The sequence below is a fragment of the Podarcis liolepis genome, assembly GCF_965112155.1.
Source record: "Podarcis liolepis genome assembly, chromosome: 2".
Lineage (NCBI taxonomy): Eukaryota > Metazoa > Chordata > Lepidosauria > Squamata > Lacertidae > Podarcis > Podarcis liolepis.
In genome coordinates this window covers 116,097,254-116,111,574 of record NC_139555.1, presented here as the reverse complement: position 1 = coordinate 116,111,574, position 14,321 = coordinate 116,097,254, and the positions used below count along the sequence as shown (strand labels likewise).

General features: G+C 41.9%; 2 protein-coding genes across 2 annotated transcripts in view; both read right to left on the bottom strand.

Moving 5' to 3' along the window:
* The window catches only part of LOC310701713 (uncharacterized protein), an 86,408-nt gene extending 80,425 nt beyond the window's left edge, over nt 1–5,983 (bottom strand). The window contains exon 1 of the mRNA XM_083493006.1: nt 5,872–5,983. The gene's annotated coding sequence lies outside the window, so the exon portion shown is untranslated. The remainder of the gene's footprint in view (nt 1–5,871) is intronic.
* Nucleotides 1–14,321, bottom strand: part of LOC310701038 (uncharacterized protein) — a 165,037-nt gene that overhangs the window by 8,172 nt on the left and 142,544 nt on the right. Inside the window, exon 4 of the mRNA XM_083491037.1 lies at nt 313–3,987. Within this exon, the coding sequence (XP_083347163.1) occupies nt 313–3,987 (3,675 nt within the window). The remainder of the gene's footprint in view (nt 1–312; nt 3,988–14,321) is intronic.

Genomic DNA, 14,321 nt, shown 5'->3' with positions numbered 1-14,321 from the left:
TCTCCCCTTTGGTGTCCCCCAGGGAGGGGAAAGAAGCAGACAGAAAACTATTTACATCTTTTATTTCTGTCTCTCATATCAGTACAGAGAAACATGTCTGCACTCGACAACAGCAAGAAGAAAAACTCCTCCCATGTACTTCCAGTACAGGTCATATGACACACACACTGAGCTAACATCAGTACAGAATGGACTGCCCCTTTGTTTCCATGGCAACAGTCACAAACATCCTGTCTGGCTTTCCAGCCACAAGCAGCTGACTGAGCTGCTGGAGCCTTTGCTTGCTGCAGCATTGGTGCTTTATGGTAACACCGAAGCTTTTTCCACATTCAATACATTTAAATGGTTTCTCCCCAGTGTGAGTTCGTTGATGTCTTCTAAGTGCTCCATTCTTATTGAAGCTTTTTCCACATTCAATACATTTAAATGGTTTCTCCCCTGTGTGAGTTCGTTGGTGTACTCTAAGTGCTTCATTCTTACCGAAGCTTTTTCCACATTCAATACATTTAAATGGTTTCTCCCCCGTGTGAGTTCGTTGATGTGTTCTAAGGTTCCCACTTGCACTGAAGCTCTTTCCACATTCAATACATTTAAATGGTTTCTCACCTGTGTGAGTTCGTTGATGCATTCTAAGTGTCCCACTTTGACTGAAGCTTTTTCCACATTCAATACATTTAAATGGTTTCTCCCCTGTGTGAATTCGTTGATGTCTTCTAAGTGATCCACTTTCACTGAAGCACTTTCCACATTCAATACATTCAAATGGTTTCTCACCTGTGTGAGTTCGTTGATGTATTCTAAGTTTCTCACTTTCACTGAAGCTTTTTCCACATTCGATACATTTAAATGGTTTCTCCCCTGTGTGAGTTCGTTGATGTGTTCTAAGTGCCCCACTTTGACTGAAGCTCTTTCCACATTCCATACATTTAAATGGTTTCTCCCCAGTGTGAGTTCGTTGATGTATTCTAAGTTTATCACTTTCACTGAAGCTTTTTCCACATTCGATACATTTAAATGGTTTCTCCCCTGTGTGAGTTGGTTGATGTATTCTAAGTTTCCCACTTTCACTGAAGCTCTTTCCACATTCAATACATTTAAATGGTTTCTCCCCAGTGTGAGTTCCTTGATGTATTCTAAGTGTCCCACTCTGACTGAAGCTTTTTCCACATTCAATACATTTAAATGGTTTCTCCCCCGTGTGAGTTCCTTGATGTCTTCTAAGTGCTCCATTCTTACTGAAGCTTTTTCCACATTCAATACATTTAAATGGTTTCTCCCCAGTGTGAGTTTGTTGATGTATTCTAAGTTTCCCACTTTCACTGAAGCTCTTTCCACATTCAATACATTTAAATGGTTTCTCCCCAGTGTGAGTTCGTTGATGTATTCTAAGTGCTCCACTTTCGCTGAAACTCTTTCCACATTCAATACATTTAAATGGTTTCTCCCCTGTGTGAGTTCGTTGGTGTACTCTAAGTGCTTCATTCTTACCGAAGCTTTTTCCACATTCAATACATTTAAATGGTTTCTCCCCAGTGTGAGTTCGTTGATGTCTTCTAAGTGCTCCATTCTTATTGAAGCTTTTTCCACATTCAATACATTTAAATGGTTTCTCCCCTGTGTGAGTTCGTTGGTGTATTCTAAGGACTCCATATTGCCTGAAGCTCTTTCCACATTCAATACATTTAAATGGTTTCTCCCCCGTGTGAGTTCGTTGGTGTACTCTAAGTGCTTCATTCTTATTGAAGCTTTTTCCACATTCAATACATTTAAATGGTTTCTCCCCTGTGTGAGTTCGTTGGTGTACTCTAAGTGCTTCATTCTTACCGAAGCTTTTTCCACATTCAATACATTTAAATGGTTTCTCCCCCGTGTGAGTTCGTTGATGTGTTCTAAGGTTCCCACTTTCACTGAAGCTCTTTCCACATTCAATACATTTAAATGGTTTCTCCCCAGTGTGAGTTCGTTGATGCATTCTAAGTGTCCCACTTTGACTGAAGCTTTTTCCACATTCAATACATTTAAATGGTTTCTCCCCTGTGTGAGTTCGTTGATGTCTTCTAAGTGATCCACTTTCACTGAAGCACTTTCCACATTCAATACATTCAAATGGTTTCTCACCTGTGTGAGTTCGTTGATGTATTCTAAGTTTCTCACTTTCACTGAAGCTTTTTCCACATTCGATACATTTAAATGGTTTCTCCCCTGTGTGAGTTCGTTGATGTATTCTAAGTGCCCCACTTTGACTGAAGCTCTTTCCACATTCAATACATTTAAATGGTTTCTCCCCTGTGTGAGTTCGTTGGTGTACTCTAAGTGCTTCATTCTTACCGAAGCTTTTTCCACATTCAATACATTTAAATGGTTTCTCCCCAGTGTGAGTTCGTTGATGTCTTCTAAGTGCTTCATTCTTACTGAAGCTTTTTCCACATTCAATACATTTAAATGGTTTCTCCCCAGTGTGAGTTCGTTGATGTCTTCTAAGTGCTCCATTCTTACTGAAGCTTTTTCCACATTCAATACATTTAAATGGTTTCTCCCCAGTGTGAGTTCGTTGATGTATTCTAAGTTTCCCACTTTCACTGAAGCTCTTTCCACATTCAATACATTTAAATGGTTTCTCCCCAGTGTGAGTTCGTTGATGCATTCTAAGTGTCCCACTTTGACTGAAGCTTTTTCCACATTCAATACATTTAAATGGTTTCTCCCCTGTGTGAGTTCGTTGATGTATGCTAAGTTTCTCACTTTCACTGAAGCTTTTTCCACATTTGATACATTTAAATGGTTTCTCCCCTGTGTGAGTTCGTTGATGTATTCTAAGTGCCCCACTTTGACTGAAGCTCTTTCCACATTCAATACATTTAAATGGTTTCTCCCCTGTGTGAGTTCGTTGATGTATTCTAAGTGCCCCACTTTGACTGAAGCTCTTTCCACATTCCATACATTTAAATGGTTTCTCCCCAGTGTGAGTTCGTTGATGTATTCTAAGTTTATCACTTTCACTGAAGCTTTTTCCACATTCGATACATTTAAATGGTTTCTCCCCTGTGTGAGTTCGTTGATGTATTCTCAGTGCTCCATTCTTACTGAAGCTCTTTCCACATTCAATACATTTAAATGGTTTTTCACCTGTGTGAGTTCGTTGATGTATTCTAAGTGTTCCACTTTCGCTGAAACTCTTTCCACATTCAATACATTTAAATGGTTTCTCCCCTGTGTGAGTTCGTTGGTGTACTCTAAGTGCTTCATTCTTACCGAAGCTTTTTCCACATTCAATACATTTAAATGGTTTCTCCCCTGTGTGAGTTCGTTGATGTCTTCTAAGGACTCCATATTGACTGAAACTCTTTCCACATTCAATACGTTTAAATGGTTTCTCCCCTGTGTGAGTTCGTTGATGTATTCTAAGTGCTCCACTTTCACTGAAACTCTTTCCATATTCAATACATTTAAATGGTTTCTCCCCTGTTTGAGTTCGTTGGTGTATTCTAAGGACTCCATATTGCCTGAAGCTCTTTCCAAATTCAATACATTTAAATGGTTTCTCCCCAGTGTGAGTTCGTTGATGTCTTCTAAGGACTCCATATTGACTGAAACTCTTTCCACATTCAATACGTTTAAATGGTTTCTCCCCTGTGTGAGTTCGTTGATGTATTCTAAGGACTCCATATTGACTGAAGCTCTTTCCACATTCAATACATTTAAATGGTTTCTCCCCCGTGTGAGTTCGTTGGTGTATTCTAAGTGTTCGACGGTCATTGAAGCTCTTTCCACATTCAAAACATTCAAATCCTTTCTCCCCCGTATTAGTTCGTTGATATATTCTAAGTTTTCCACTTTCATTGAAGCCCTTTCCACATTCCATACATTCAAATAGTTTCTCTCCTTTGTGAGTTTGTTGTTGTATCCTCAGTTTCTTTCTTCTTCCCAATAAATTCACATGTGGCTCCATAGAATTCTGACTTTCATCTTCCTCACCTGTTTGGGAGTCTGGGAGGAAAGAGAATCCTGTTAGACTTTCAAGAAAGACAAAAAGGGAACTGCACACAAGTCAATCCCAGTCTGCACCTTCTCTCATTTTAACACTGTCTCCATTCTCCACTGTCCTCTCTAGGTTTCAAATTTTTAGGAATGAATATGAGATAATGACAAGAGCAACACATGATCACTCCATTCACACTTGGTAAAGCACCATCATTTTATAATACAGATCTATGGTGGAATTGGCTTTTTAGACACATCTATTTTTACTTTCTGAAGTGAAGAAATGATCTCAGGCTCAAGTAACAGTATTTCCCTTGTGAAATAAATAAAACTTAAGTGCTACATGTAACTGTAAAAATATTGCAATATATTGGAACCTAAGAAGAGCCTGCTGGATCAGGCAAAGGCCCACCTAGTCCAGCATCCTCTTCTCACAGAGGCCAACCAGATGCCTGTGGGAAACCGGCAAGCAAGATTGGAGCACAAAAGTTCTCCTCCTTACTGTGCTTTCCAGAAACTAGTATTAAGAAGCGTTATTGCCTAGGACCACGAGGGCAGAGCAGAGATGCCAGTCTTATCCTTTTTTTCAAGCTATCCATGTTGCTGGCCGTCACTGTCTCCTGTAGGATAGATTCCATAGATGAACTACGCTTCTGTTTATTCATCTTTTGCAGCCCTTAAAGGCTGATAAATGTATTATGGCTTAAGCTTTTGTGGGCTGCAGTCTGACAAAGTGGACTCTTGACCAGGAAAGCTGGTGCCACTATAAACCTCTGAGTCTCTTTGTTGGCTTTGTGTACTTATGTTGAAATTTGCACCTAGGTTGTACCACAGTATCTCCATGGAAGCTTAGGGACAGACAAAATTACAGGGTGTCAGCTCCGTGAATCTCAAGCCTCTCGTGCCTCCGCTGACAGAGCCTGAGAACGCAAGAGATGTGATTCAGTTGGAATGTGAAGCAGGGGAGGAGCAGCCAAGCTGCAGCAGGAGGAAAGAACAAAGAGCAGGAAGAGGGGGTGCCAGACTGTTATCTCCAGTTTGAGCTCTTACACAGAGCCCCCGAAATAGCCTGTCCAAAAAATCGTAGGCTCGAGAGAATCTGCGAGAAGAGGTGAAAAGAAAGCGAAAGTGGGGCCTTCTTTGCTGGAGGACTCGGCAACTGCAAGCTGGGATGAACAGGCCGAAGACTGAGCTCCACAGTGATTTATGAGTTTGAGATAATTACTACTGGAGTTGTCTCATGTCTGTGCGGTAGAACCAAGCCATTACACAGGATTGCTAAAATTATTATCCCACTCACTCACTCACTCACTCACACACACAAACGACCCCAGTCTGTAAGATTGGCAAGTTTACACAGTTTGCTTATAATACCAGACACTCTTGGACTTTATATGCCCAATCCAAAGTGTAGAGCCTCCAGCCACAGGAACTGTGTATCATGATAACGGGTCCTTTGTCCCTTAAGCCCACCAAACTGGGGAGGTGCATGCATTTATTGTGTTTTGATGCTGGTGGAATGTATCATTCTGACCCTGTCTATAAAAAATAAGAGCAATATAAACAATTTAAATACATTAATTATAAATAATTATGCAAAGCATTTCATTTCCCTTCACCCATTTTTCAGTACTGGTGTGCAACATCATTATCATCAATTATTCCTGCCGTGGAAATAACACCTAAGATTTCAAAGCCTGGAGGAAGAAAATCTGCCCCCACTACTTTAGGAAAAGGATTCAAGAAACAAAGAGCTGCTTTGCAGAAGGGCTCACCCCTTCCTTCTTAATGTCAGGAACTTCCTTCCATTTGTCTCCTCCCCATCTTTTCCTCTTTCTCCCTCCACCATCCATCTGTCCCTGTCCCCATCTCCTCTCCCCTGGAACTCACCAGATTTCTCCAAGGGCCCTGGGAGGGAATGCTCAGAGGTTGTGGGGAGGGATGCGGGAGACAGCCTAACCAGGTCACCCGTCCATCTTCCTCCTTCCATCCTGGCCAGGGTTGCAGGTTCAGTCTCAGCTAGGTTTGCAGGTTCAGCTGTCTGAGGAGCGCAGAATCCAGAGCAAGTTGCAGCTTCCTGGGAGGGAGGGAAGAAGAAGCCAAAGGAGTCTGAGAGCCCCTGCAGGGATTCTCCTGCCCAAGACAATCTGCTGCCCCTGGAGAAGCCCCAATTGGGCACCCCCTAGCGGAAAAAACCGCTAATTGTATCCTTAAATTCTTCAGAGCACAAGGGGGTTTCTTCATTCCCGCAGCTCTAAAATTATACAAGGCCAAAACTTTGGCACAACACCTCTATGGTTCCTTTTTGTTTTTTTTTGTTTTTTTTTTTTTTATTATATGCTTTTATTAAATCCAACTCATTATACATTAACCATTTTACAACAAATCATATGCATTTTCGACTTCCTTCAACGTCGCTGACATTCTTTCATAGCTATTATTTTAGTACACATTCCATTCTTCCATATTGCCATTTACACCTCCTTTCCTCCTATATTTCTATTAAACAATATTCATTAGTTCTTTACAAAGCCTCTTTAAACCCCACCAGCGTTGTATTTACACCATAATTATTTTCCAGATAACACACAAATTTCTCCCAGTCTTTTATAAATTTTTGATCTTTTGTATATCTAATCTTCCCTGTTAATTTGTCCAATTCTGCATATTCTATTAACTTTGCTCTCCATTCTTCTACCCTTGGAATATCCTCCTGCTTCCACCTCTGAGCCAGTACTATTCTGGCAGCTGTTACGGCATACTGGAAAAATTTACGGTCTTCCCTTCTGATGTCCTTTCTTATAATACCTAATAAAAAAGCCTCTGGCCTTTTCACAAAAGTATACCTCAATATCTTTTTCATCTCGTTATAAATCTCTTCCCAGAAGCTTTTAACTTTCTTACACTCCCACCACTGGTGGAAGAATGTACCTTCTTTGAGTTTACATTTCCAGCATTTGTTATCTATTTTGTACATCTTTGCCAGTCTCACAGGTGACAGGTACCATCTGTAAAACATTTTCATCATGTTTTCCTTCAATGTCATACAAGCTGTAAATTTTATATTCTCTTTCCACAACCTTTCCCAATCCTCCAATTGAATATTGTATCCCAAATCCTTTGCCCATTGCACCATCACTGACTTCACCTCCTCATCCTTCGTATACCACTCTAACATTATTTTATACATTTTTGATAGGTTTTTAGATTCACTATTTATTATCTCTTTCTGAAAAATTGATTCCTTTTCTACATATCCCCTTTCCTTCAACTCTTTTTTAAACATTTCATTTACTTGGAAGTAGTGTAACCAGTCATATGTTAATGCTTTAACTTGGTCATATGATTTCATTTTCCACTTCCCTCCTTCGTTGGTGACCATTTCTCCATATGTTCCCCACTTTCCTCTCATATTAATTTTCTTAACAGACATTATTTCTAACGGCGATATCCAATGTGGGACTTTGGGTTCTAATATGTTCTTATATCTGTCCCAAACCTCTATTAATGCTCCCTTAAAAATATGATTTCCAAATCCCTTGTGTAACCTCTTTTTATCACACCATAAGTATGCGTGCCACCCAAATTTATTATTAAACCCTTCCAAATCCAATAGTTCTTTATCTTCCAATTTCACCCAGTCTTTCACCCAACACAGGCACACTGCCTCATAGTACAATCTCATGTCTGGGAGGCCGAAGCCTCCTCTCTCCTTTGCTTCTGTCAATAACTTGAATCTAATTCTGGGTTTCTTTCCTTCCCAGACATATCTTGATATTATCTTTTGCCATTCCCCAAAGATTTTTGTGCCTTTTAGTATGGGTAAAGCTTGGAATAAAAATAACAACTTAGGGAGCACCATCATTTTTACCATTGATATTCTTCCCCATAGTGATAGTTTCAGTCTATTCCAGACCTCCAAATCCTTCTTTATATCTTTCCACATAGGGATGTAATTGTATTGGTATAAATCTATATTCTTATCCGAAAGCCAAATTCCCAAGTATTTGATCTTCTTGACTACCTCGATTTCCGTTTGTTGTTTTAAAACTTCAATTTTGTCTTGGTCCAAATTTTTCACTATCATTTTAGTCTTCCTCTTATTCAATCTAAATCCTGATAGTTTCCCAAATTGTTCCATCTCTTCCAATATTTCTTTTGTACTTTCTATCGGTTCTTCCGCAGTTATAACCACATCATCCGCAAAGGCCTTTACCTTATATTCATTAACACCTAATGTCACCCCTTTAATTTGCTTATTTTGTCTTATTGCATTTAATAAAACTTCCAAGACCACTATGAATAGTAATGGCGAAAGCGGGCACACCTGCCTTGTTCCTTTAAATATTTTTATATCTTCCGTGATGATGTTATTTATAATCAACCTTGCCTTCTGTTCCGTATATATTGCCTCAATGCCATTATAAAATTCTTGACCCACCTCCATAGCCTCCAAATTTCTCAACATAAATTCCCAGATCACATTATCGAAGGCTTTCTCCGCATCAACGAATATTAAACTTGCTGGTTTGTCACACCTATCGGACAGGTATTCTATAACATTAACTATATTTCTTATATTATTCCTTAGTTGCCTGCCCGGTAGGAAACCTTCTTGATCTCTATGTATGATTTTTACTAATATTTTTTTTAATCTCTTTGCTAGAATTCCTGTGAAAATTTTGTAGTCTGTGTTTAATAGCGATATGGGTCTATAGTTCTTAATTTGGGTCAAGTCCGAATCCTGTTTTGGTATTATTGTAATAAATGCCTCTTTCCATGTTCCTGGGATGTCCTTTTCTTTTAAGATGTTATTCATTACTTTGATCAGCGGGGCCATCAGCGTGTCTCTCAGTTCTTTGTAATAACTTGAGGTGAACCCATCCGGGCCCGGTGCTTTCCCTCTTTTTAGTTCTTTTATGACTTCTTCTACTTCTTCTTTGCAAATTGGTGTGTTCAACTGTTCTTTTTGGTCTAATGGGATCTTCCTCACCATCTTCTCTTTCAGATATCTTTCTATTTTCTTCTTATTGTTCCTTTCTTTATTCCTATATAATTGTTTATAGAAATCGACAAATCCCTTCCTAATTTCTTTCGGATCTGTTATTTCTTCTCCATTCACTTCAATTTTATTAATTGTGTTTTGTTCTTTTCTCCTCTTAACTTGCCAAGCAAGCCATTTTCCAGATTTATTTGCAAACTCAAAATTTTTTTGCCTTAACCTTTTAATATTCCACTCAACCTCTTTATTTATTAGCATCGCAAACTGAGTTTGAAGAATCTTTATTTCCTGTATTATCTTCTCGTTATTAGGTTTTTTAATCAATTTTTGTTCCCTACACATAATCTGTTCTAAGATCTCCTTTGTCTTTTTTTCCTTATTGTTTCTTTTCCATGCATTCTGCTGAATGCAGAGGCCCCTCATCACCGCCTTACTCGCATCCCACACCACACTCATTTTTGTCCCTTTGTCCATATTGTCTCTGAAGTACTCTATGGTTCCTTTTTGGGCCCACCTTCCTCTGCTTTCTCCCCCCTTGAGAGAGTTCAATCTAGACTTCTTAGAGCTCTCCTCCAAGTCCCCAGATGTGTCTCAAACGCATGGGTTAGATTGGAAATGGGGATGATGAGAGTGGAGGCTAGCATCTGCCTAATATCAATCTACAAGTGGCTGACATTGAACCTGCTCCCCCGAGGGATAGCCCCATTGATCCTCTGTGACCAATTCCAGTCGGGCTGGCAGACTGCAGTCCTGAACACCCTCCGGAAACTGGGTTTTGCCCCTCCAGCCCTTCTAAGTCTGGGCTTGGGCCAGGCAAAAGCTACGTTCAGGCAAAGAATATTAAACACCGAGAGACAGCAGGACTGTGCAAGGTGCCCCGACTATAGAATTGGAGAAATCGAGAGATATATAGCCGCACCGGCAGCATATCTCTTCTTTCTCGTATCTAGGGATGCAAGAAGGGCCTTTACACTCGCCAGAAGGTCGGCTCTTCCCTCGCCGGTCCTGGATGAAGCCTTCAGAAGGGTCCCGTATGCTCAGAGACTTTGCACCTGTCCATTGGGAGAGATAGGAAGCCCAGAATACTTATTCTTTAAATGTCCCTTTTATGAAGAGGCACGTAGTAAGAGCATGGATCCCCTACTGGTGAGGCTAGCCGACCTCCCGCAAAAGCAAAAATTTGACCTTTTGCTGTTAGGCAAAGATCAGAAGATGACCTTGATGGTCGCCAGATTCTGTGTACATTTTTGTAGGCGCAGATCATCGCCCAACTCAAGATAGTCCGACATGAAAAGCCCCAAACACGGTTCCATGGGTGACTCTGAGACAACTCCCTGGGACAGTTTATTGTTGTACATTGTTTCTAAATTTAGCCTTGAACATTGTTTTAATTGTCTGTTTTAACCATATTTGCACAGCAGTTTCTAATGTTGTGAGTGTCCTCTATTTAAGAGGCTTCTACTCTGCAGTCTCTTATAGTTGTTTTAACTGCGAGTCTTTTAGTTCTTATGCTCTTACAGTTGTTTTAACTGTGTGACTTTGTTTGTTTTTAGTTCTTATCTGTTTTAATTATCAGTTTTTTTATCCATCCATTATCCGTGTTTAATGTTGTATTTTATTTAGATGTTTTATCCTATGCGTTTCCATGTCCTAATTTGCTAATTTGCAATTATTGGTTAAAAAAATCCTAACTGCTATTTTATCTATACGCTTTTTTAATCCTGGTCTGTGACAATAATAAAGTTCATTCACAAGCGGGCACCCCTTCCCAAGAGCCTCCACCCATTTTCAAACACCTTTCTAAGGCTGGCATGGTGTGCACATTAGTGGCCTGAGGGTAGATCCCTTGGAACTTAAGAGTTAATCTGCAAAGGACTGCTCTGAATACATGGGTGGCCCTTGCATGGAGAAGAAGGAAGCTTCTTGCTTGCATCTGGGCCCCCTGGGAGAAGCCGTGAATCCGCCCACTGCTCCCTCTGCCCTCGCTGCCGCCTCCGCTGTCCTCCTGCCCTGCAAAATCCCTTTGCTCTTGTTCTTCAGGTGAGAGAGGCAGAAAGAGCCTTCAAACCCATCCGTTTCCTCCACTGCTCCCCCTCCTCTCCTTTTGGGAAATAGGAACTTTGGTCAGGAGTAAACTACTTAGATGGCAAGTTCACAAGATAAGCACTTCAGAGAACTGCTTGCTCCTACTATGTGTGTGTGTGTGTGTGTGTGTCTGTGTGTGTTTGGACCTAGAGGACAACTTACATGTTTACACCACGTGATTCCTTAAAGAGGGCAATTCTTTAAAACTGAAGGCCATTTCTACAAAATGGAAGACTTCCGAAGGCAGCCTTTTACAAGGAAATTTTTGATGGTTTTTATTTTGTTGGAAGCTACCCAGATGCACAGAGGCAACCCAGGATGCAAGTAATAATAATAATAATAATTGCTTCCTAAGCCTGTCCTGGGACGCGGGTGGCACTGTGGGTTAACCACAGAGCCTAGGACTTGCCGATCAGAAGGTCGGCAGTTCGCATCCCTGCAACAGGGTGAGCTCCCGTTGCTCGGTCCCTGCTCCTGCCAACCTAGCAATTCGAAAGCATGTCAAAGTGCAAGTAGATAAATAGGTACCGCTCCAGCGGGAAGGTAAATGGCGTTTCTGTGCGCTGCTCTGGTTCGCAAGAAGTGGCTTAGTCATGCTGGCCACATGACCCGGAAGGTGTACGCTGGCTCCCTCAGCCAATAAAGCGAGATGAGCGCCTCATCCCAAGAGTCGGCCACGACTGGACCTAATGGTCAGGGGTCCCTTTAGTTTTTAAGCCTGTCCTGATTGGCATGCTGATCACAGACTCTGTCCAAACAACCCCTTCGAATGCAACAGGGCTTCCTATTTTTACTGCTACCAGTGGGATCAGTCAAACCATGAAGCCACTGATCAGCCAGAGTTTCCTGTTTTGACCAAGCACAGTTTGAAGTTAGCTTAACATCCCAGCTTATTCCAAAGCTGGCAGCTGCAGTTTCCTGGTTTGGGCAAAATGGAAAGTTTGTTAGCTATGGCTCATAAGAGACTGTCTGGTTTCATCACAGTTCACCCTCAGGGCCGGCCAAATCATGAGGTAAGCTGGGACAATTAGGTCAGGAGGGAGATGCAGGGAGATATGGGACCAGCACGTTCCCAGCTCCTCTGTTTGTTAGCCTTGCTGCCAGTGCAGGACCACAGCTGGTATATTTGTGCAACTTCCCATTTAGAGTCCTTTTCTTTTGCCCTCTCTCACTAAAGGTTGGGTGGGAGTCCTTCCTGGAGTGATGCATTCTGGTTGTGGGGGCCAGGAGACTGTGGTGGCGGTGGCTAGAGTTTTTTGTTTTGAACTTGGGTCAATTTAGATTTTATCGTAATGTACCAAATGTACATTAGTACAGCAATGTACTAAAAACTGTTCCTATTTGTAACCTAACTTTTCAGGCTGTGATTCAGTCATCTGAAAATGGACATTATCTTAATAAATCTTGGAACAATCTTGCAAGGTAGGCCAGTCATCTTTAATGCGACTACACATGGGATTTCTGAGGAATTTATTGGATTTCTGAGGCTGCGAGACGTGCCAAGATTTTTACCTCAGTGGGGAGAAAAGAGCATTTTGCAAATGGAGGCAATTTAGAGGAGGAAAAAGGGGGTTGGTGGAAGGACCCCTCTTCTGACGTAGCTTCTGCTCTGATGAAATTCCGAGTCCCCTGTGGTTGCTTTATTAAAGTAACAACATCAGGAGATATGATCACAAACCTCCCATGTGTAAGAAAGTTTGGTCTAGCAAGGCTTTTAAAAGTGGATTAGAGAGAAAGTGCAGGGAGGAGGAATATTCACCACCAAAGCTAAACAGAACCTCCATGTCGAGAGGCAGTGGACCTGTAACCTCCAGGTGCTGGAAACCCAGGTGAGAGGAGGGCACTTACCTTTCCCAGAAGCCCCTCAGTGTCTGGGAGCAGGGTCTGGTCTGTCCCCCCTGCTCTCCCACTGGGCCACCGACTGGCATCTGCAGCTCCCCTGAAGGAGAGGACACCTTCCCCGGAGTGGGGAGGACTGGGAGCCTGTGGGGTTTCCCACCCTGAACGAGGGGGCTGCATCGTCTTCAGGAAATCCTGCTTCTGGGCCTCCCAGTGCTGCTGCGGCTGCCCCTCCTCTGGCTCCTGCTTAATCTGACATAAATCTGCCCGAGGCAGAAGATCCCTGATGGTCCCAACTTGGCCGGCAGGAGGTTTCCTTCCTTTGCACTCCAGTCTCTCCCTTTGAATGGGTCTCCTGGGTCCCTGCTCGTCCATTTTTATGCCACCCTGCTGGAAAAGAAGTAAACACAAAGTAAAATAAAACCCAAGAATAAAAACAAAAGCACATTTTTTAACCATTTGCCAGTTTCTGAAATATATTATTACTCTTTCTATTTCTAATGTTCAGGCTATGAATGACAATCATTATGTCAACCAAACGGCTCCACCCAGGGACGAGGGGAAGTTATCCAAAGACTGGGGGAAACGGTTTATGGAATTACAAATAATATTTTTGGGGGGGGGGAGGGGACCAAGGCAGAGGGAGGGAAATCCAAAAACAACCCAGTGAGAGGACTGAGCATGTTCCGTGGACAGGGAATGCTGATCCAGGCTGCAACTTCTAGCATGTTGGAAAGGCAGCAACAGATCTTTGTATATGATTAAGGCTGCGACAGACCCACCTAACATTTAAAGTACATGGCTTCACCCAAGAAATCCTGTGAGCTACCGTTTGTTAGGGGTGTTGAGAGCTGTAGCAATAAACTACAGGTCCTGTGGTTCTCTGGGGGAAGCCACGTGCTTTAAATGTATGGGATCTGCACAGCCTAAGAAACAAACAGGCAAAAGGAATATTGGCAAACAAAATCAAACAACCCACTTCATGTGTCCTGCTAGTCCCTGCGGTTTCCATTTCCTTATCTGATCATAGGATGAAGATCTCTGTCTGTCCTGGAGAGAAAGATGCCTAAGGGGCCCATAGAGAGATATTTTCAACTCCAATTTCACCACAAACAAGCACAGTGCTGAAATGGGGTAAAAGCCCTGATCTGGAAATAAATGATCCCTCTGGCTGCTCTTTAAAGAGGATTTCTAAAGAACAATCAGAAGGGTCTTTTTCCACAGATCTCCTTGCTAATTCAGCAGGGTCTTCTTGTGCTCTTATTTCTCCTCCAGCCCAGCACTGGGGGTTGGAAGGTCTAAACATGCTGATTGTGTTTGCAAGACTTGTATGTATGCTAGATGGCATGTCTGGTGAGTGTGTGCAGCACCTCTGGCGTGTGTGCATGTGACTTTATGGTCTGCATCTCTTTTC